The 22,875-nt window shown below is 38.1% G+C and overlaps 1 protein-coding gene across 2 annotated transcripts in view; it reads left to right on the forward strand.

Annotated features, from left to right (window-relative positions):
- Positions 1–22,875, forward strand: part of LOC115222452 (3-methyl-2-oxobutanoate dehydrogenase [lipoamide] kinase, mitochondrial) — a 67,606-nt gene that overhangs the window by 5,541 nt on the left and 39,190 nt on the right. For both annotated transcript variants that reach the window (XR_005003245.1, XM_029792645.2), the window contains exon 2: positions 20,101–20,169. Coding sequence is in view for 1 of the 2 variants with exons in the window: in XM_029792645.2 (XP_029648505.1) it covers positions 20,101–20,169 (69 nt within the window). In the remaining variant the exon portion in view is untranslated. The remainder of the gene's footprint in view (positions 1–20,100; positions 20,170–22,875) is intronic.

The raw sequence follows: 22,875 nt of genomic DNA on the forward strand, positions 1-22,875 counted from the left end.
ACATTTATTTGTGCAGCATTCAGTACTTATTTAATACTGAAAATGATCCTTCCTATAGACACACATTTAATGTTCAAAGATATTTTAAAATTAGACCAGTCTATATATTTACTCCTTCCATGTGTGAGGGGAAATATACGAGTTTGTTTTAAATGTGGTGTAAGTATCCACAAGCACCATGTGGTGCAACACTCGAATTTTTTTTTTTTTTCTTCTATTAAAAATGTAACTAGAGTATTTTGGCTGAAACGCATAAAAGAATAACCGTTAATACGTAGGGTTTACGAAAGACAAATATCTCCAGAACAATGTTTGATATATTTGAAAACTGAGAAAAATCAGTTTCATTCGTCAACAGCAACCTTTCTCAATAAGGTGCACTATGAAGTATACCTACACAAATGTGCATTCATTCCCTCCACGATTTGGTTTTCTCAAGACTTTTAGAAGAATGGGTACTCTGTAACGAAATTTTCACAAACGTCTTTTAGAAGTTGTAGATTCCGATTATGTTGGAATTCAATGTGGAAGGAAATTGATGGGTGCGCACAATATATATTGACACATCACAATTTTATTTTCAAAATTTCAGGTTTCATTTATATATATATATATGTAGAGCGTGTGAATGTGCCCACCAGTTTTTTTTTCTACATTAAATTACGATATAATCTTAATCCACTAGACTTGAAAGGTATTTGTAGAAAGTTACATTAGAAAATATATTTATTTTTCGAAAGTTATGAGGAAACAAAGTCGATTGGGGGCAGCACACTTGTGTAGGAATACCCCTTATGAATGCTCCGATTTCATATATATTTACGAAAAATAAAACTTTTCTCTTTTATTTCTAAGTTGATGTGGCATTTATGTCTCGCAAAATCTACGTTTATAGTAAAAACTTCACTCTCACGAAAAGGAAATTTGTATTTTAAACATTTCCGCTGCAAATATTAAATATCAACTTAGTCTTAATTTTATTGTGAACTTCGTAAAAATTGAAAAGAAAACGAAAACAATTTGTCCGCTGAAGATGAATAAACACTAAAAAGGAATTGGTAGAGTTCGCATGATTCCCCCCTCGGAGGTCACTTCCGGATGCTGCTACTTCATTCAGTAATCATCAGTAATCATCAGTTTAACCTCAGATTACTCTTAAATTCCTCTAGAACTATATCAAAGACTTTCCGCACATGATCATCCCATCTTTTTTAAGAATACATAAAAACAATGTGTCCTTTAGATTTATTTCAAGGCGGCAGGGTGTGATATAGGAGGGAAATTTCGTTGCTACTTCTAACAGGTTGCGCGATGATGTAGAGAGAAAGCTTAGCTGTCGCTTTCGGTTTCCGACTGTTTTCGTTGCTCTATCGTGGATTGAAAGTACAGATTTAGACTTTTCTATCTATTTTTAGAACGTAACCTGTGGCCGTTTATTATCAGCTTATACCATTCTCTTATTCTCTTGCTTCGTAGATAGGGCAAGTAAAGGAAAGAAGTTGTTTTTCTCCAAGGACATACGTTTTAATGGCTCTGAGTCAAACTTACGAGTTTTGCATCAGAAGATCGAATTAATTTATCTGTAATAAATTTTACCGATCATTTTATTTAGAAAGAAATCACACAAACTCGGTATAATTTAATCTTGAAATCTTTCATCTTCGTAACTTATTCATATAAATGCTGTTGGTACCGCCAATTCCTCTGCTTCTTTTATGATGGGTAGTGTGTGTTATTGAGAAAGGGGTGTTCCAAGCAGACGAATATTTCGATAAATCAAAGAAAAATGTAAAAATTTAGCTTATGAATGTACGATGTGTAGAATATTGAGTATAATATGTATTTGTGTATAAGTTGCAGATTTTTGCAGAAGGCTACACATTTGGAATGTGATGGTTATGCCATCTCAAGTCGTGTGTACAATGGGCAGTTTCCCGGGGAGCTCACGGGTCTAGGACCCTAAATCTGATCTATGTATGCTGTTACTTGCTTTCAATAAAAAAGAAAAAAATCAATACGGTCCAGTACATTGATTTTGCTCAGATGGTTGTGGGTGAGGGTGTAGTCAACTGGACTGACACACTACTTGAATGGTATTTTGTCGACTCAGTAAAATCGAAAGATTGCCAATTCCTTTGGATTCGAATTCAAATTTGAGCAATGTAGCTAATGCATGCTGTGAAGTTTTGTTTCTTCACCCATTGTTCATGTATTGGAAATTAAGTAGCCTGGATTTTTATTTATCTTGTTTGATTTACATGCATAAAAATAATTGAACCCCGTGCGTATGTAAACATATATGTCATCATCATCATCGTTTAACGTCCGCTTTCCAGGCTAGCATGGATTGGATGGTTCAACTGGGGTCTGGGAAGCCCGAAGGTTGCACCAGGCCAGTCAGATCTGGCAGTGTTTCTACAGCTGGATGCCCTTCCTAATGCCAACCACTCCGTGAGTGTAGTGGCTGCTTTTTATGTGCCACCGACACAGGTGGCAGACTTACATGTGGCCCAAGGAGTGTGCAGTTACAATACTGGTACAAAGTAACGCCATGGTCCTTGGAGCAAAATATTTGGACACATAGTTATGTGTCCAAGTATTATTTCTGCTGGGCCATTGTGTTTCATTGCTGAACAAGACCTATCAACTTATTCTAGTTTGCACTATTTGGCAAAATAAAAGCTCAACTCCTTAGTTAATTGCAGAAAGGACATTCGGCTTTAAAATCAGTTATCTCTTCATGATTTATTTACATTTTCGTTGGTTTTAGAAATTGGACTGTGGCCATGCTGGAGTACCATACTGAAGCATTTTGTCAATCATATCACTGCAGTGCTTATTTAATCTGCTTTTACTTTTGAGCTGTTCAGTTCATGGGACATAAAGGGTCATGTAATAACATTTATTTGTAGATCGATATAAACCTAATCATAGACACACACATGCATCCATACCATTTTAATCACTTTGTTGTGTCCACTTTTCCAAGCTTGCATTGAGTCATTCGAAATTCATTGAGGTTTTTCTATAGGTAGATGCCCCTTTTTGTCTCCAACACTAAACCTGTTTTGATGCAAGTGAGCAATATTTCCTCAAGTCCTCTGAACACAAATGATGCAATGGCTGGACATAGATTACATGCGAGTAATATTGTTTGTATAAATGAATGGTGTCTTTTCTTTTTTCTTTCACAATTAGCTTGCAATGTGATGTCAAGGAAACAAAAATATAAACACATGTGCATACACATCATTACCTGCTTCCAAGCAAGGTTATTGTATTTCCCATGTCCAGACATGCTCTTGCAGAACAATAGAAATTAATGACACTGTTTGCACGACCGTGACTCTCACTTACAACTATCATGCAGTGTCAAGGCAAGACACACACATACACATGTCTCTCCAACAAACTTCTTTCAGTTTCTGTCTACCAAAACCACTCACTCACAAGGCTTTTAGGTGGCCCAAGGATTTGGAAGGTGCAATAACAGTTGAATTGAACTTGAAACTGTTTTAACCATGCAGCCACACCTGTTAGCTATGTAGTTCAATATATACATATATATAAGATATTTTAAGAAGGCGGTGAGCTGGCAAAAACGTTAGCACGCCGGGCGAAATGCGTATCCGTATTTCGTCTGTTGTTACGTTCCGAGTTCAAATTCAGCCGAGGGTAACTTTGCCTTTCATCCTTTCAGGGTCGATAAATTAAGTACCAGTTACGCACTGGGGTCGATGTAATTGACTTAATCCCTTTATCTGTCCTTGTTTGTCCCCTCTGTGTTTGGTCCCTTGTGGGTAGTAAAGAAATGTATATATTGGATATTTTACTTTTCAACTACCAAATCACTCACAAAGCTTTGAATAGCTTGGGGGCTATAACAGAAGGCACTTGCCTAAACAATGGGGCTGAACCTGAAACCACGTGGTTGGAAAAATAACCATCATTTAGCATCCACTTTCCATGCTGGTATGGGTTGGACAGTTTGATAGGAGTTGGCTAGGCAGAAGACCACACCAGGTTTCAGCCTGTTTTAGTGTGGTCTTTCACAGCTGGATGCCCTTCCTAACACCAACCACCACGCAGAGTGGACTGAGTGCTTTTTATGTGGGCATATATTTATCTTAGTGCAGACCACTCTAAAATCACTGTGTCCCTTTATGTCCTGTAATTTATATATAAATAGGTGGCTACAATGGGGCTCCTGCACATTTTTGTTGCCAATTAAATTCCACATGTAAAGATTAGTAACCCTAGGCTAAAGTAAATTCTTTTCAATGTTTCATATTATGAAATCAAACTAGAACTGCACAAATTTTTGAACTTTGTTTCATAGCGAACACTTTCAGTTTTTCTATTAAGATTCAGACATTTTTCTATGGAATTTAAATAACATTCTTATTTATTTTGGTATCTTATAAGATTGCAAGAAGCTTCCAGTAGATGAGAGATAGATAAATGTCAGTCGTGCAGATTTGCTTGGAGATTGTTGTACTAAGTTATAATAAGCTTTGCTGATGTTGAATGCAAACAACTTTTGCCAACCTTCTGAAGGGCATGAATCCACTGGAGAATGACATCATCATCATCATCGTTTAGCGTCCGTTTTCCGCGCTAGCACGGGTTGGACATAGGAAGGCGAATATCTCTCTCTCTCTTTCTCTTTTACTTGTTTCAGTCATTTGACGGCGGCCATGCTGGAGCACCGCCTTTAGTCGAGCAAATCGACCCTGGGACTTATTCTTTGTAAGCCCAGTACTTATTCTATCTGTCTCTTTTGCCGAACCGCTAAGTGCTGAAATTTCTTTAACAGTTTGTAATTTTCTGGATGTTTTGACAAAATTTGACACTGTGCATGTACCTGAACACTGCAATATAAACATCCAAAAAGCAAAAGTGCCTTCTAAATCCATCTTGCTAAATCTCTACAGTAGATCTGGCTCTACACAAGCTACACTTGGTGGTCATTGAGGAACTAGAGAGACTTAAGATATTGGCAGTATATGACGGGTTGATATTTGGCACATAGATTTATGGATCCAAAGATTGGTATAGATAGTTGTAAGAGAGAAGCAGAATGCAAAGTTTGGCAAGGGCCAGTCTAACTCTAGAGCATCCTACTTGAGATGTGGCTTTGTTGATTTGATGTAAGGTGAAAGTGTTTCCATGTTTGGTGTGTGAGAGAATGAACCTGATAAAAGGTGTTAAAACGTGATTCTTCATTATCATCATCATACATCTGTTGTCTGTGCTGGTATGGGTTGGACAGTTTAACCAGAGCTAGCAAATTGGAGAGATGTACCAGGCTCCAGTCTGATTTAGTATAGTTTCTATGGCTGGATGCCCTTCCTAATGCCAACCACTTTACAGTGTGTGCTGGATGCTTTTACATGGCACTACATGTGTGCTTCTATGTGGCACTTTTAAATGGCACCTCACAGGTGCTTTTACATGACACCACACAAGTACCTTTATATAGCACCACCACATGGTAATTATGTGGCACCTTTGCAGGTCAGTCTTCTCCTTCAGAGAGACAAGGCTTAACTTAACACTTCTGCTGTGGAGCAGGGTCTTGGTGCCAGGCATTCTGGTCCTTTGTCTTTAGTAGTGCTGTTAGATTAATCTTTAACTTTTTTTGATACCATTTTGTTTTAGACCACCTTTGGTTCTATGGTTACAAACTTCATATTTTAAAGTGATCATCATCATTTAGCGTCCGCTTTCCATGCTAGCATGGGTTGGACGGTTCAACTGGGGTCTGTGAAGCCAGAAGGCTGCATCAGGCCCAGTCTGATCTGGCAGTGTTTCTACAGCTGGATGCCCTTCCTAACGCCAACCACTCCGTGAGTGTAGTGGGTGCTTTTTACGTGCCACCTGCACAGGTGCCAGACGGAGCTGGCAAACGGCCACGGACGGATGGTGCTTTTTACGTGCCACCGGCACGGGGCCAGGCGAGGCTGGCAACGGCCATGAACGGATGGTGCTTTTTACGTGTCACCGACACGAGGCCAGTCGGGGCGGCGCTGGCAACGGTCATGAACGGATGGTGGTGCCTTCAAAATGTTCCATTAAGATTTTATGTTAATTTGTTTCAAACTTCAACATAACAACTGCAGTTGCTTTACTAAATTCTTCAGTGTGTTTCAAGAGAAATATTGTAACACAAGGGTTAAGAGTGGTGGGTAGGAAGATTCCACTAAGTTGGTAGCCTTCAGCCTGCAATGACTGGAGGTGCTTTTTGCTTGGGTAGTAATCTTACAAGTGTTGTGATGACTGTTAGAAGCCAACCTGTTGAATGAATAGCGTTCCCATTGTATTGGTAAACAAACATTTTTCATATTTATAGATGCAAAATAGTAAAAAACTGTAATATATTGATGCAGCAAAGTATAGCGTTACAGAGCTGTCCTGGCTATTCTCTGTTGCAGAGCAGGTGATATGATGTGAAGATTAAATCTTTATAGATTGTCTGTGTAACATCTTGGCTAATTGCAGCTGTAATTCGCTTGACACATTACACCCCTGCAAATATTTGTTATAAATAGTTTAATATTGTGTTACCCACTCTTGAAATATCACTCTAAGCTTCAACCTCTTTTCTTTCTCCTTGACTGAATGCTGTTAAACCTATTTAAGGCATATTTCTGCACTTCTAGTGTGTTAAGTGTCCATTTCCAGCCAGTAATGTTGGTCACTCTATTACTTAGAGCAAATAATGTGTTAAGCATTAAGTGTTTGGCTATTAATATTTCAGCTATACACCAAAATAAGAGAGTGTATGGTAATTGCAAATAAATGTGTTAACTTTATCTGATTGGACAAGCCAACTGCATGGAAACAGAATTTAGATAAATTTAATACAGTTGATGTCTGTAAATTTTAAATAGCTTGAGTGTTAAGAGTGCCAAAATGTATTAAGAATGTTGAGTTTTGTTGGATTTTTTTAAAGTCATTAGGTACTAGATAATGAGTCTGAAGTTATTTGAAAATTTTAGTAACAATATTAGAGAAATAAAATGATTGAAATTTCGGAAAAATTTAAGTAGTAAAATAGGTGCATATGTGGCTATGTAATAAGCAGCTTGCTTCCCAGTTGCAAGGTTTCTAATTCAGTTCCACTGCATGATTCCTTGTGTATATAGTGTCTTCTACTATAGCTCTCATGAGTAGATTTCTTGAAAGGAAATCAAAAGAAGCTTGTTCCTCCTCTTGACTTCACATGATGGTTGTAAATTAGTGTCACACTTTACGAATGGTCCTTCATTCCCAATCTTCTGTGAAAACCTGTCTGGCCATACAGAAACAGATAAGAGTTGGTGATAGGAAGGGCATCCAGCCATAGAAAAAATCTGCTTTACTGAATTTTGTCATGTGCACACACACACACACACACATATATATGACAGACTTCTTTCTGTTACTGTCTACCAAATCTATTCACAGGGCTTAGGTTTGCAGTGGGCTTGAACTTGAAACCATGTTGGGATGCAGACAGCCACTCAGCTGTGTCTGTTCCTGATTGTATTTCCTAATTTGGGAAGTTGTTAATATTTTCCCTTTAATCATCATCATCATTTTTACATTCATATTTTCCTCATGCTGACATAGGTTGAACATGACTTCTTGAGGCCAGCATTCTATGACTGGATGGCCTTCCTGATCCTAGCACTTGTCCTTTTGAATGATGTACATTCACCAGGCTGCTAGTTTTACTGTTTTTGCAGAATGTAAACAAAAAGTATCAGTGCCAATGTACAGTTCTATATTTAAGAGATGAGTAATTATGTATATTATTTACAATTGACGGATATTTGTCCTCATCTTGTTTGTTGTTAACATGTTTTGGCTGATATACCCTCTAGCCTTCATCAGGTGTCTTGGGGAAATTTTGAATCTGGGTTCTCATTCCTAAGGTATTTTTCAATGTTATTATTATTCAGGTCACTGCCTGGAATCAAAAAACTTAATCCTGCAGATATGCCTCCGCTCAACAAGAAAACAAAATATCTTTTGTTAAAATGATTATTTTCTTAGTAAAATCATAATAAAAATTTTATGATAATTAAAAAAAACATGAGATAATTAATAGATCTCATTTACAATGTTTTCATAATTCCATCACTTTTACTATTCTGGATCTTATTTCAGTTAGATGAGTTCTCAAGCTGGAATATGAAATAAATGAATCTAGCATTGTTTATAATAATAATGATAATGCTTTCTACTATAGGTATAAGGCCTGAAATTCTGTGGAAGGGAATAGTCATTTACATTGACCTCAGTGTTCAACTGGTACTTATTTTATCGACCCCAAGGGAGTGAAAAGCAATGTTAACCCCAGTAGAATTTGAACCTAGAACATAAAGAGCCAAAAAAAAATGTTACTAAGCATTTTGTGTGGTGTCCTAATAGCTCTTGCTAGCTTGCTGCCCTTTGTTTAATAATGGTTTTGAATGTTTAGCACAAGGCCAGCAATTTCAAGGAACAGAGTAAGCCAATTACATGATTCCAGTACTCAACTAGTACCTTTTTTTTTATCAACCACGAAAGGATGAAAGGCAAAGTTGACCTCAGCAGAATTCAAGCATAAAAACAGACATAATGCTGCTAACCGTTTTGCATTGCATGCTAAAAATTATGCCAGTTTACCACCTTACTCCCTTTGTTTAATAATAATAATAATAATTTCTTAAATTACTAGACTAAATTTGTAGAGGAAATTTAATCTAGCCTGAGGGCAGTGTTTCTACTAGTCACTAAATATTTGATTCCCAATTTGTGTAACTTTTCTGATGTGTTATGTCTAATTCCCCTTTGTATGCTTTCACTTGCTTAATAACTAAATTTAGAATAGTGGTAAGCAATGAAAAGCAATGTTAGAATTTAGGAAGAAATCAGGTTTTATGTTGACTTAGCTAGGTGCACAGTTTATCATATATACATATCAGATTTTATACCTTTTGTATGATAGTGGATTGAATTGCACCTGGTATATACTGGAAAAAAAGTCATTGAAAAATTTGTATAAGTTCAAATATGTGCAGGGGTGGCTGTGTGGATAATTTGTATAAGTTCAAATAGGCGCAGGTGTGGCTGTGTGGTAAGTAGCTTGTTTACCAACCACATGGTTCCAGGTTCAGTCCCACTGCGTGGCACCTTGGGCAAGTGTCTTCTACTATAGCCTCGGGCCGACCAAAGCCTTGTGAGTGGATTTGGTAGACGGAAACTGAAAGAAGCCCGTCGTATTTATGTATATATATATATATGTGTGTGTGTTTGTGTTTGTCCCCCTAGCATTGCTTGACAACCGATGCTGGTGTGTTTATGTCCCCGTCACTTAGCGGTTCGGCAAAAGAGACCGATAGAATAAGTACTGAGCTTACAAAAGAATAAATCCCGGGGTCGAGTTGCTTGATTAAAAGGCGGTGCTCCAGCATGGCCGCAATCAAATGACTGAAACAAGTAAAAGAGTAAAAGAGTATGTGGTTGTATAATTTATCATTTCCTCTGTATTGCTTTTCCATCAATATACATTTGTTCATTTTAGTAATAATAACCTATATAAAAATACAATAACAGATGTACAGAGATGGGAAATATATTATTTTTATTACCATTCATTGCATGAAATATAACATGAACAGTGGAGATCTCATGGAAGGAATCAACTGTAACAGACTTCATGCTATAGTCCTTGTCATGTTTTGTGACAGTCTCCTATAATGACCATTATTTTAAAACATTGTGTGCTTTACAATCAAATAGTTTAGAAAATGAGTCTAGTTTGTATTTGGCACAATTGATATAGGTAAACTAAAACCATTTCTCTTCTTTTGCTTTTTATTTCTTCAAAAACATCCAACAAATGTGAAAGGATACTGGAATTAAGATAATTTGGCTGTTGCTCAATTGAGCTTATAATTTGGAGAAATTTTTTTACTGATATTTTAGTAGAAAGTAGCATCATGAAGTGTATGAAAGAGAGAGAGAAAAGACAAAAGGTGAGCAGTATCCTACATGTGAATTAAAATTAGTTTTCTGTAGTTGAAATCTTTAGTAATAAAAAACACTTGAAAAACCACATTTTAATAGAAATCTATTTTAAGAATTTTCTAGACAGTGTAAACTTTAATAACTATTTCTGATTTTTTTTTAGTAAAAGCTATACACACCCATTAATTAATAAGCAACAGTTTTCGTCATTATGCTGGTGAAAATTCAGAGCACTGTTATTTTATTATTTGAGACATATAGATTAAAACTAATAGAGCCATAAATAGAAAAGTGTCAAAGAATTTGGTCTGTAATGTTGCATTTGATGATTGGAGAATTAGCAGCTTAGGTGTGAATACATTTTTAATTGTTGCTGTTTGATAAACCCAATCTTAATTTCAAATTTTGTCTGACCCTTCAACCCAAGTATAGCTAAGGTTTAATCCGAAATAGCAAGACTTAATACATTTCCATGTAACTTTGTGATCAATTCTTATGCTTTCATAATTTTTGTCAGTTGTTTATTTTCTGTATTTGTGCAGAATTCTAGATGATCTCTTTTAGATGTGACTACTTGCAAAACACCACTCTTCCAAATGCTAATCACATTTCATACAAATTTATTGAAAGATACTTTACAGCAAGTCATGCAAATGTTTCATTGTCTTAAAAAGCGAATGGTGTGAGGGATGTACTGAAGGATCCATTTCATCTTGCAGCGCTTGTTCTTCATCATCATCATCGTCTTTTAATGTCTGCTTTCCATGCTGGCATGGGTTGGACGTTTTGACTGGGGCCTGGCAAGCCAGCAGCAGCACCAGGCTCCAATCTGATCTGGTAAGGTTTCTACAGTTGGATGTCCTTCCTAATGCCAACCATTCTGAGAGTGTAGTGGGTGCTTTTTATGTGCACAAGGGCCAATCAAGCGGTACTGGCATCAACTACACTTGAATGGTGTTTTATTACGTGCCACCAGTCAGGGGGCACTGGCATTGACCGCATTCAGATGATGCATTGGCCACAGCTACGATTTTGGTTTTACTTGACTCAGCAGGTCTTCTCAAACATATCATATCGCTCGATGCATCAAGGATAATTTTAAATGTGCTGGATATGCAACACTGGCATCGACCATGGCTGCGATCTCACTTTAGTTGCCAGGTCTTCTCAATCCCAGCATATCTCCAAAGGTCTCGGTCTCCTGTTGTTGCTTCTGTGAGGTCCAACGTTCGAAGGTCATACTTCACCACCTCATCCCATGTCTTCCTGAGTCTACCTCTTCCACAGTTAGTGGTGGCACTTCTACACAGCTGTCCTCAACCATACATAACACATGACCATACCAGCACAGTCATCTCTCTTGCACACTACTATTGATGCTTCTTATGTCCAACTTTTCTATCAGGGTGCCCACAGTCAGGCATTACACATCCAGCAGATCATACTAGCTTCATTTCTTTCAAGCCTACACATGTCCTCAGCAGTCATGACCCATGTTTCACTACTATGTTGCATGGCAGTTCATACACATGCGTCATACAGTCTACCTTCCATCCTGAGCGAGAGGTCGTTAGTTGCCAGCAGAGGTAGGAGCTCTCTTATAGATGGCAATCTCTATTTCAATCAACCTGATTTAATGAGGTGGTTAGCTTGCAATCCTCAAACCTGTTTGATGAGGAAGTCTTGAGTTTGATGCACTTTTCACCAAGTTGCCTTTGGAGAAAGCATCTCTGGTTGCATTTTAAAGTAAAGACTTGTGTTATACTGTGAAGTCTTTTGCCTCCCTCGCAATTTAGCCCCACTGGCTTCAATTGTAAATGAAAAGACAGCTTTTTCCAAACTACCAATATCATTGAACTACTGTAGGCTTGCAACCATTTGTGTCATTCACAGATCTGAACTCTGAACCTGTGTAATGCAGGCATTCTCAGATGGATAGCAGCTATTTAACCCACAGAATTCCATCATTGCAAAACGAAATGTTTGCATACGTCAAAATTGTGCTGGCAATGTTTTTAAGTCAACCATGTTGAAACAGACATATGATAAAAAATATTCCAGCTGTAGCTATCTTTTTTTTTTTTTGTTTTTGTTTGTTTTGTTTTCAAACATTTATTTTTATCTGGAGTGCACTTTATGTAACATATTTTTTAAAGATGGTTGACTGATTTGACTGAGATTTAGTAACTACTACAGCAGGTTTTCCCCACCTCTCTCTCTCATTACCTATATAATTTCACTTTTTTTTTTTCTTTCAGGATTTGCACTTTTTTCTTGAAGTAATTTTATATTTCAATGCATTTCTTAAAATAATTTTTGTGTACAATTTGCATTTCACCATTTTGTTGCTTTCTTTGAATTTTAAGTTTCATTTATGCCTTAGAAGTTCTCTTTTGAAAACATTTAGTAAATTATTTTCATACCTAAGATGTGCTTTCTTTGGATTAAGTATTCTATGTCATAGTTTAAGAAAAGAAATGTTTTTCAAATTATATTTAAGCATTCAAAATCCCACAAACTGTTTTAACAAGTAAGAGCACTATTTTTATATTAAACTTTTGAATTTACCATTATTATCCTGTGTTGATGCTTTCCACTTTAACATTTTTTTTTTCAAAAGGTTTTCATTTAATTTCTCCTTCTCCCTACTAATAATCCATTTTGCATCTTCCTTACATTTTTTCTGTTACAACCAAAATTTCCTCGCTTTTAAGATCTTCAACCAATGTTGCCATTCTTTTAACTCCTGAAATTTTCCACTTTGATTTATATACCATTTGTTTCTGATACCTTATTCAGCAATTTCCCCTCAGGTTTTGCTTGTAATATACCCTTCATACTTCATGTTTCTTGCTTCTAATGCTTATGTTTGCATTATGCTGTGAACAAAGTCGAAATTTCATACAATATCATGTGGATGATGTCCAAAAAAAAAAAAAAAAAATTTTTTTGATAAAATTCTTTTTATATTTCATTCTCTCATCACAATAGCACTTAACATCAATTGTTTGTATGGATGGTTGAAAAACAAACCTGAATTTGCAGAAATACCTAATGTATATTACCAAACCACTTCCTTACATATCAAATGCAACTAAACTAATATATTTTTACAGTGTATATAATTTAGATTTGTAAACTTCTTTACATTTTACTTATCGTTTCACTGTAAAATTTTTAAAATATACATACTGTTTCACGGTTAGATTTTCCTTGCATTTTAACTGCAATGGCCAGTTTATATGAAACTCAAAATCAATTGTATGATACTCAAATTGTATACATATTGCATTCTGGGTATGAAAGTTTCACAACACCTGGACAAAGAAGAAAATTACAAGGTGTTTTCTGTTTGTTTGACCCATTTCAATATTGTTAGAAGAAATTTGATATGATTCTATAATCTACTTTTATGTTTGAATGTTAGTTCAGAAAAAGAAAAACAAAAATTAGAAATCAATATGGTATGGAGAGTGTTTGTTGGGAATTTATTCTTCTAGTTGTGATCTTTATCTTAGATGACATGGTTGGAGAGATAAAGGTGTTGGGTTTTGTATTCAGAGATAATGATTTCAAGTTTCATTGCAGACATTTCATTGTGGTCTCTAGACAAAAACACTTTAAAAATACCTCCACTAAGGTCAGATGGATAAGGTGTTGGATTGAGTACCCAGAGGTAATGAGTTCAAGTCTCACTGTAGATATTTCATTGTGATTTCTAGACACAACACCTTGTTATCTGTTTACCTTAGCTTAGATGGGAATAAGAGGTCCAAGACTTTCTGTCAATATTATTGATCTCTTATAAAAAAAAAACTTCTGACCCCACAATATCAAAGAAATGATTCTATTTATCAAAATACTGTGAGTGAATTAGATAGATGGCCGTTGTTTTTTTTTTCTTTTTTTTCATATCCTTGATGGAATTAGCAAGCTGAAGGGGTTGATGCCTCCAATGTGTCATGTTTTCTTCCTATTTATGGTAAAACAGAGTTAGTGGAACAAATAAAGTTTAAAAATAAAAATCACATTTTATTTCTCAGAATTTAGTTTTCAGGATCTATTTATGCTAATAAAACTGTCCATTTTTCCATATTAACGTGTTGGATGGATCTGTTCCAGTAGAATTGATTGGATAGAGCTGTGGTTATTATTTTATTAATTCTGGTGGGGTTTCATCTTAAACTGTAGACAAAATTGAAGCATTTTAGCCAGGACTCTGCTTAATGTTTCTGTTTTAATAATTGTTTTCAACATACAAGAACAGGAATTTTGAAGGTAGGGGTTAGATGATAAAAATGGACCCCTGTACTTGACTGGTGCTTTACTTTATCTTGGATAAAAAAATGGAAAAAATACTGCTTGGCATTTTGTCTAATAATTATGCCAAACTACCATTCATGTTTCTGCTATGATGATGATCCTTTCTGCTATAGGCACATAGCCTGAAATCTTGTGGGAGTGGACTAGTTGATTACATCGACCCCAGTGTTCAACTTCTACTTATTTTATCAACCCCAAAAGGATGAAAGGCAAAGTTGACCCTGGTGGAATTTGAACTCAGAATGTAAGGTCGGATGAAATATCACTAAGCATTTTGCCCACTGTGCTAATGATTCTGCCAGGGCACCACCTTGATGATGATGATGATGGTGATAATAATCCTTTATAATTTTTGGTACAAGATCAGTAATTTTGGAGGAAGTGGATAATTGATTGTATCAACCCTAGTGCGTAACTGGTACTTATTCCTATTGACCGTGGCAAAATTTGAACTATTATTATCAATATCTTAAATAGTTATATTGATAGGTAAACTAAGATTGTTGGCATTGATTTAGGATTCAGTGAAATGAAATTTAATGGAAGTCAGAAAGTATTTTATTTTTCTAGGGAATATTTGTGAGATTTGAAAGGGTTTTAGGTGTTTAAATTCATCATCGACGTCATTGTTTGATATCTGTTTTCCACGCTGTTATGGCTTTGATGGTTTGACAGGAGTTGGTCAACCAGAGAGCTGTCTAGACTCTAGTTGTTCGTTTTGGGATGGTTTCTGTAGCTGGATGCCCTTCCTAACACCAACTGCTTTACCGATTGTGCTGGGTGCTTTTTATGTGGCATCGGCACCTGTGAAGGACAAGTCTGTATGTACAGATGGCTGTGGTTTTACTTTGCTTGACATATCTTCTCAACTTCAGCAAATTGCCAGAAGTCTTGGTCCCCTGTCATATACTCTGCGAGGCCCAACATCTGAAGATCCTTTCTCACCACTTTGTCCCACGTCTTCCTGGGACTACTCCTTCCACAGGTTTCCTCCACAATTAGAGATCAACACTTAAGCAGCTGTCCTCATCCATATGCATCACACGACCAAACCAGCACAGTCTTCTCTTTTGCACACAACATCTGAAGCCTCTTATACCCGGTTTTCCTCCTAAATCCCTTACACTTTATCATGATGTTGCAGGATAAACATTTTGAAGGTGGACTTGATTGAATCTTGTGTCTATTGAGTCCTTATAATCCCAGTCATTCATATTATGTATGTATATGGCAGGAAATGTAATGTCTACACACACATGCACATATACAGTGTATGATTATGTATGTTTATGAAAAAGATTGAAAATTAGATACATTTGAATATCTTTATATAAATACATTAAAAGAAAAACGTTTTTGTTTTACATGTTTCTGTTGTTGAAAAACCTTATCAAAAATATATACTAAAATGGAATTTGTTTTTTTCTCTACATATTCCATTTTAGTATATATTTTTGATAAGGTTTCAACAACAGAAATTTGTAAAACAAAAACGTTTTTCTTTTAATGTATTTATATAAAGAAATACAAATGTACCTAATTTTAAAAAAGTAGCATTTTCATTCTTTTTCATAAATATTTATTTGTGTGTTACCTCTACATTAAAAAAAAAAAAGATATAAAGTAATTGAGGTAATCAGAGTAAGTGACAGAATACTTAAGATTAGATTAGTGCTTCATCATAGTTTAGCAACCATTATATCAGCCTATGCTCCTCAGTCGGGGCTACCCGATGGACAGAAAGACCGATTCTATGACACTCTACTGCAGACTACCTCATTGACGAACGACAGAGACCTAATCTTTGTGGCTGGTGACTTCAATGGTCACGTGGACGACATGCTGGGGGCTTCCATGGCGTACATGGAGGCTATGCTATGGCTCCCGCAACGAGGAGGGAACCAGGCTGCTGGAGTTCTGCGATGCAAATAATCTTATGATTTGCAACACTAACTTCAGGAAACCTACCAGCCACCTAGTCACTTACCAATCGGGCCAACATACCAGCCAAATTGACTACATCCTTACAAGGCAAAGGGAGAGATGGCTGCTTATAAATGCCAAAACCTTCCCAGGTGAAGAATGTACCCCACAACATAGACTGGTAGTTAGTGACTTTAGGATCAGGACTAGGAGGACAACCAGAAGACGACAAATAGGAGGAAGAAGAAGGATCTGGAAGCTTAAAGATCCTGCAAATGGACAGAGATTTAGGGACATATTACTTGAAGCCTCTGACGAAGTAGAAGGGGATAGAGCATCACAGGGGTAGAAGACAGCTGGACGTTTCTAAGGGACAACCTGCTGAGAGCCACTGACCAGATCTGTGGCTGGTGCAAAGTCCCCTCTCGACCTAGAATAACGTGGTGGTGGAACAATATTGTAGATAGGGCTATTAGAGAAAAGAGACAGGCTTGGAAGGTCTGGAAAAATGGGGGTAGCAGGGAATTGTATCAGACTGCCAAAAGAGAAGCTAGGAGACAGGTTTATTTAGCCAGAGGGGAAGCAGATAAGAAAAAATTTGCCAATGTTCTGCGCCGTGAGGACCAAAGACTGGAGGTGTTTCGTGTTGCAAGACAGTGTGTGAGAGAGAATCGTGATGTGGTAGGAGAGAAGTGTGTTCGCATGGAAGATGGTTCACTTGCGCTAAATGAGGATGCAAAGAGAGAGGTCTGGAGATGCCACTATGAAAGGTTGCTGAATGAAGAAAATGAATGGGATAAGAGAGTCTGCCGCCGATGTGACCCAACAGAGGGACCAGCTATCCGAGTTGATAGTTCTTGGTAGCTAAGGCAATTAGAAGCATGAAGACAGGGAAAGCCCCAGGCCCATCAGGGATCACTGCAGAGATGCTCAAAATGTCTGGTAGTGTCGGCTATAGCCTAGTCACCCATATAGTTAATCAGGTGATACACAAAGGGGTCATACCCAATGACTGGTGTAGCAGTATAATAGTCAACTGCTACAAAGGTAAAGGTGATGCCCTAGATACAAATAACTACAGAGGTATCAAGCTGTTGGACCAGGTGATGAAGGTTACGGAGAGGGTCATAGCCCAACTAATTAGAGAGAGAGTTAGTTTAGATGAGATGCAGTTTGGGTTTGTGCCAGGGAAAAGTACTACTGATGCTATATTCCTGGTAAGGCAGCTGCAGGAGAAATACCTAGCCAAAGATAAGCCCCTGTACCTGGCTTTTGTTGACATGGAGAAAGCCTTCGACAGGGTCCCCCGATCCCTTATCTGGTGGGCAATGAGAAAACTAGGGATAGATGAATGGTTAGTGAGAGCTGTGCGGGCCATGTATAGGGACGCCGCTAGTAGGGTGAGGGTTGGAAATGAGTACAGTGAAGAATTCCGGGTAGAGGTAGGGGTCCACCAAGGCTCAGTACTCAGCCCCCTCCTATTTATCTTAGTCCTCCAGGCAATAACGGAGGAATTCAAGACAGGATGCCCTTGGGAGCTCCTCTATGCTGATGACCTTGCTCTAATTGCTGAGTCGCTCTCAGAACTGGAGGAGAAGTTTCAGGTGTGGAAACAAGGATTAGAATCGAAGGGCCTCAGAGTCAATCTAGCTAAAACCAAAGTCGTAATCAGTAGGAAGGTAGACAAATCACAAACACCTTCAGGTAGATGGCCCTGCTCGATCTGTAGAAAAGGTGTAGGTAGAAACTCTATAAGATGCACCAAGTGTAAGCTATGGACACATAAGAGATGCAGCAATGTCAAAGGAAGGCTAACTAGGAAGATGGTTTTTGTATGTGGCAGATGCTCAGGAACAATAAACACTGAAAATGCTCTGAGACCAACTTCCGTCACTTTCCAGGGAGAAAAACTAGAAATAGTTGATAGTTTCCGTTACCTAGGTGACCAAGTCAGCAGCGGGGGCGGGTGTGCTGAAAGTGTAACTGCTAGAGTAAGAATAGCTTGGGCAAAGTTCAGAGAGCTCTTAACTCTGCTGGTGACAAAAGGCCTCTCGCACAGAGTGAAAGGCAGACTGTATGATGCGTGTGTACGAACAGCCATGCTACATGGTAGTGAAACATGGGCCGTGGCTGCTGAGGATATGCGTAAGCTCGCTAGAAATGAAGCCAGTATGCTCCGATGGATGTGTAATGCCGGTACTCACACTCGGCAGAGTGTAAGTACCTTGAGAGAAAAGCTGGACCTAAGAAGCATCAGTTGTGGTGTGCAAGAGAGACGTTTGCGCTGGTATGGTCATGTGGCGAGAATGGATGAAGATAGTTGTGTGAAAAAGTGCCACACCCTAGCGGTTGAGGGAACCTGTGGAAGAGGCAGACCCAGGAAAACCTGGGACGAGGTGGTGAAGCACAACCTTCGAACTTTAGGTCTCACTGAGGAAATGACTAGAGACCGAGACCTCTGGAAGTGTGCTGTGCGCGAGAAGACCCGGCAGGACAAGTGAGTCCACAAACCGTGGCCTTCTACATGGGATGGAGCCAGCCTACGTATGCATACCTTCCTTCTTGGGACACAAAACTCTACTTGTGAAGACGTGTTGAGGCAAGTGAGGATCAGAATCGAAATCGATCAATGGAAATTGCGGATGTGCTACCAGTGCCGGTAGCATGTCGAAACTCTGCTTGTGAAGAAGACCATTGAGGCAAGTGAGGATCAGAATCGAAATCGATCAATGGAAATTACAGATGTGTTACCAGTGCCGGTGGCATGTAAGAGAACTTTCCGTTTCGCGACCGTTGCCAGCACCGCCCCGTTTCGTGTCCGTTGCCAGCCTCGCCTGGCCTCGTGCCGGTGGCACATAAAAAGCACCATCCGTTCGTGGCCGTTTGCCAGCTCTGTCTGGCACCAGTGCGGGTGGCACGTAAAAAGCACCCACTACACTCGCGGAGTGGTTGGCGTTAGGAAGGGCATCCAGCCGTAGAAACACTGCCAGATTTGACTGGGCCTGATGAAGCCTTCTGGCTTCACAGACCCCAGTAGAACCGTCCAACCCATGCTAGCATGGAAAACGGACGCTAAATGATGATGATGATGATGATATATATATACCCCACTACACACACACCACTTTTATTTTTATTTTAAATCTTGTATAACTGTTAATGTTATTTAGCATAAATAACATTTTGTTTGGAAATTACAAGTGTTACTAAATTTGGATATTTCATTATAATAGAATTTTATATATATGTATGTATTTTCATTTTTAGCTTTTTTTTTCTTCTGTATTTCTTCTGTTAGTAGTTACTATTAAAAAGAAGGAAAGTACCTTACCAATCTTGGAGGTAGCCTTTGAAAGGCCTCTAAGGTTAGTAAATAAAAGGTAGGAGAAACTATGACTTCTGGGTTATTGCAGTATTGGATCGATTTATTTGCAAAGTGAAAAATCTTGTCCAGTCAAAAGGACCAGGTGGAGTCCGCTTTGTTGTAGACTCCACCCGGTCTCTTAGATGCCTTTGGCAATGTTAAAGTGGTCAATGGATTAACTCTACTACCTAAGTATAGGTTCATTCCAGTTGACTTGCTTCTCTAGTGTTTCCCTCTCTCCAGTTTCACTTGCACGGCTCAAGTCAGCTTTGAGGCTTATGCCAGAAGGTGTCGTGCAGAAGGATTGCATCCAGAACTGTTTGATTGTAAAGTGAATTTTTTAACCTCACAGCCAGGCCTGTGGCAATGTTAACTGAATCAGGAGGGGCAGACACAAGATGTTACTACAATTAGGGGATTTAGTGCTTGAATTATAAATATTGCTGTATTTAAACTGACTTTCCCTTTTCTTTTTTTGTTTTCATTTTTAGCCATCTGTTCGTTTGACTCCAGCAGCTATATTATATGCAGGCAAGAATCGAGATGGAACTCACATACTTGTAAGTATACTCTCTCTTTGTGTGTGTGTGTGTAATGTAATTATCTTTTTTATCTTTTACTTGTTTCAGTCATTAGTCTATGGCCATGCTTGAGTACCACCCTGAAGGGTTTAGTCAAGCAAATCAACCCCATTACTTATTTTTTTAAGCCTGGTACTTATTCTATCAGTATCTTTTGCTGAACCACTAAGTTACAGAGACGTTAACAAAGCAACAACAGTTGTCAAGTAGTAGGAGGACACACCCACACAAACACACACCCACGCAACCACACACACACACATGCAAACACGCAAACGCACGCACATACCCATGCAAACACATGGAAACATGCACCAACGCATGCAAACATGTACACACACACACCATTTAATGTCCAGCTTCTATGCTGGCATATAGATGTATGTGTGCGAGTGTTTAATTGTGAATAATAGAAAGAAAATGTTTTTTCGTGTAAGCAAAAGAAATGAAACAAAATACTTTGCACAAACCAAGTCCTGGTGACATTGAATCCGGCAGCATATTGCATTTCATGGGTGCAACTGAAAATTTCATCTTGAAGAAGTGTGTATATCTAGGTCATGTGAGCAAAATTTTTTTTACTAACCCTAATTCAGAATGTTTTTTTTTTTTTCGTTTCCATTGAATATTGTCTCAAAGGAAATCAAAAATCCATTTTCAAATGACAGTTTCTGACAAAAAGATTCCTCTTATTTGAAGTTTCTGGCTGTTTATTTTTATTTGATCTTGTATATTTGTCAGGACATATATAAAAATACCATCATTACAAATACTGCTGCTACTGCTGCTACTACTACTACTACTACTACTACCTATCTACCAGTCATTGTTTTTCTTTCTTGCTCATCAGAAACAAAAATATAAATTTCAGTGGTTTACTCTTAGTTGTTTGTCATTTGACTGTGGCCATGCTGGAGCAGTGCCTTAAAAGAAATTTTTAATTGTAGAAATTGACCCAGGATTTATCCTTTGTAAGCCTAGTACTTATTCTGTTGGTCTGTTTTGCCAAATTGCTAAGTTATGGGGATGTAACACACCAACATTGATTGTCAAGTGATGTGGAAGGGCAAACACAGACACAAAGACAATACATGCATAAATACGCACATACACACACACACACACACACACATATGACAGGTTTCTTCCAGTTTCTGTCTACCAAATCCACTCACAAGGCTTTGGTTGGCCCAAGGCTATAAGTAGAAGACAATAACCCAGTACCAAGAGGTTGGGAAGCAAGCTTTTTTTTTTTTTTTTATATATACTAAAATGAAAAATCTCCCTCCACCCACAAAACACAACATAAAACCTCGTTGATAGATAAATTGTATTCACCTTTATAGAAACTAAGGTATGTTCTCATTGTAATGTTCAGTTTGAACTTTGCACATTTGGTTTGTATGAAACTTGTGAAACCTACTTAGATACACACTTATGTTCCTCCTGTGTCTCTATAATGGAATCCTATTTAACCTTTTTTGATACCAAGCTGCCTGAAACCACCCTCGGCTCTATGATATAAACTGTCTATTTTAAAGGGATCTAAATTCAAACCTTTCATCAAATTTTCTTTTATGTTCCAAACATGCATTTAGTAAAGGCAAGCACCATCTGATTGTGGCCGTTTGCCAGCCTCGCCTGGCCCCCGTGCTGGTGGCACGTAAAAAGCACCATCCGCTCGTGGCCGTTGCCAGCCTCCGGTGGCACTTCAAAGCACTCACGGAGTGGTTGGCGTTAGGAAGGGCATCCAGCCGTAGAAACATTGCCAGATCAGACTGGGCCTGGTGCAGCCTTCTGGCTTCCCAGACCCTAGTTGAACCGTCCAACCCATGCTAGCATGGAAAGCAGACGTTAAACGATGATGATGATGATGAATTGTAATTAAGGAAATGTATTTCAACAGAAAGGGTCGAACAATAAATGGACAATGAATCTGGATTTGCTTTAAGTTTAGTTTGTTTTCCATGCTGGTTACAGAAGCAGTGAAATAAATAACTAAATAAATATATAGTTCAAATTGTACAAAAACCAGAAGACAGTAACAGATGATGAGGGGACAACAGAACAAGGTATATTAGTTTGATGCTCAGGAAAACTGGAAGAGTCTTTGACATTTTGAGCCCGTACTCTTCTTCATAAAGGAATGAAGTGTGAAAACAGAAGGAGAGAGGAAAGAAAACGGAGAAATAAAGATGTGTCTGAACACATATGCACACACATACACATAAAAGATTTTATCATTTCTTGTAATCTAACTCCATAAACGTGACTGACAAACATGGGTTCGTTCTTATATGTCAAGATAAATGTTTAGTGGTTAAAAACTAATACTCTTCTTGAACGCATTGCACAAGTGTCAGGATATGATGAATAGATATTGTGTGTGGTGGGTTTCTTTATAGCTTGGAAAATGTTTTGATTACTACCTGTTGAATTGGATACTGATTTTAAATCCATTACATATGTATATATGTATGTACGTATATATATATCATCATCATTTAGCGTCCACTTTCCATGCTAGCATGGGTTGGACGGTTCAACTGGGGTCTGTGAAGCCGGAAGGCCGCATCAGGCCCAGTCTGATCTGGCAGTGTTTCTACGGCTAGATGCCCTTCCTAACGCCAACCACTCCGTGAGTGTAGTGGGTGCTTTTCATGTGCCACCGGCACAGGTGCCAGG

The sequence above is a fragment of the Octopus sinensis genome, linkage group LG20, assembly GCF_006345805.1.
Source record: "Octopus sinensis linkage group LG20, ASM634580v1, whole genome shotgun sequence".
NCBI classification, from domain to species: domain Eukaryota; kingdom Metazoa; phylum Mollusca; class Cephalopoda; order Octopoda; family Octopodidae; genus Octopus; species Octopus sinensis.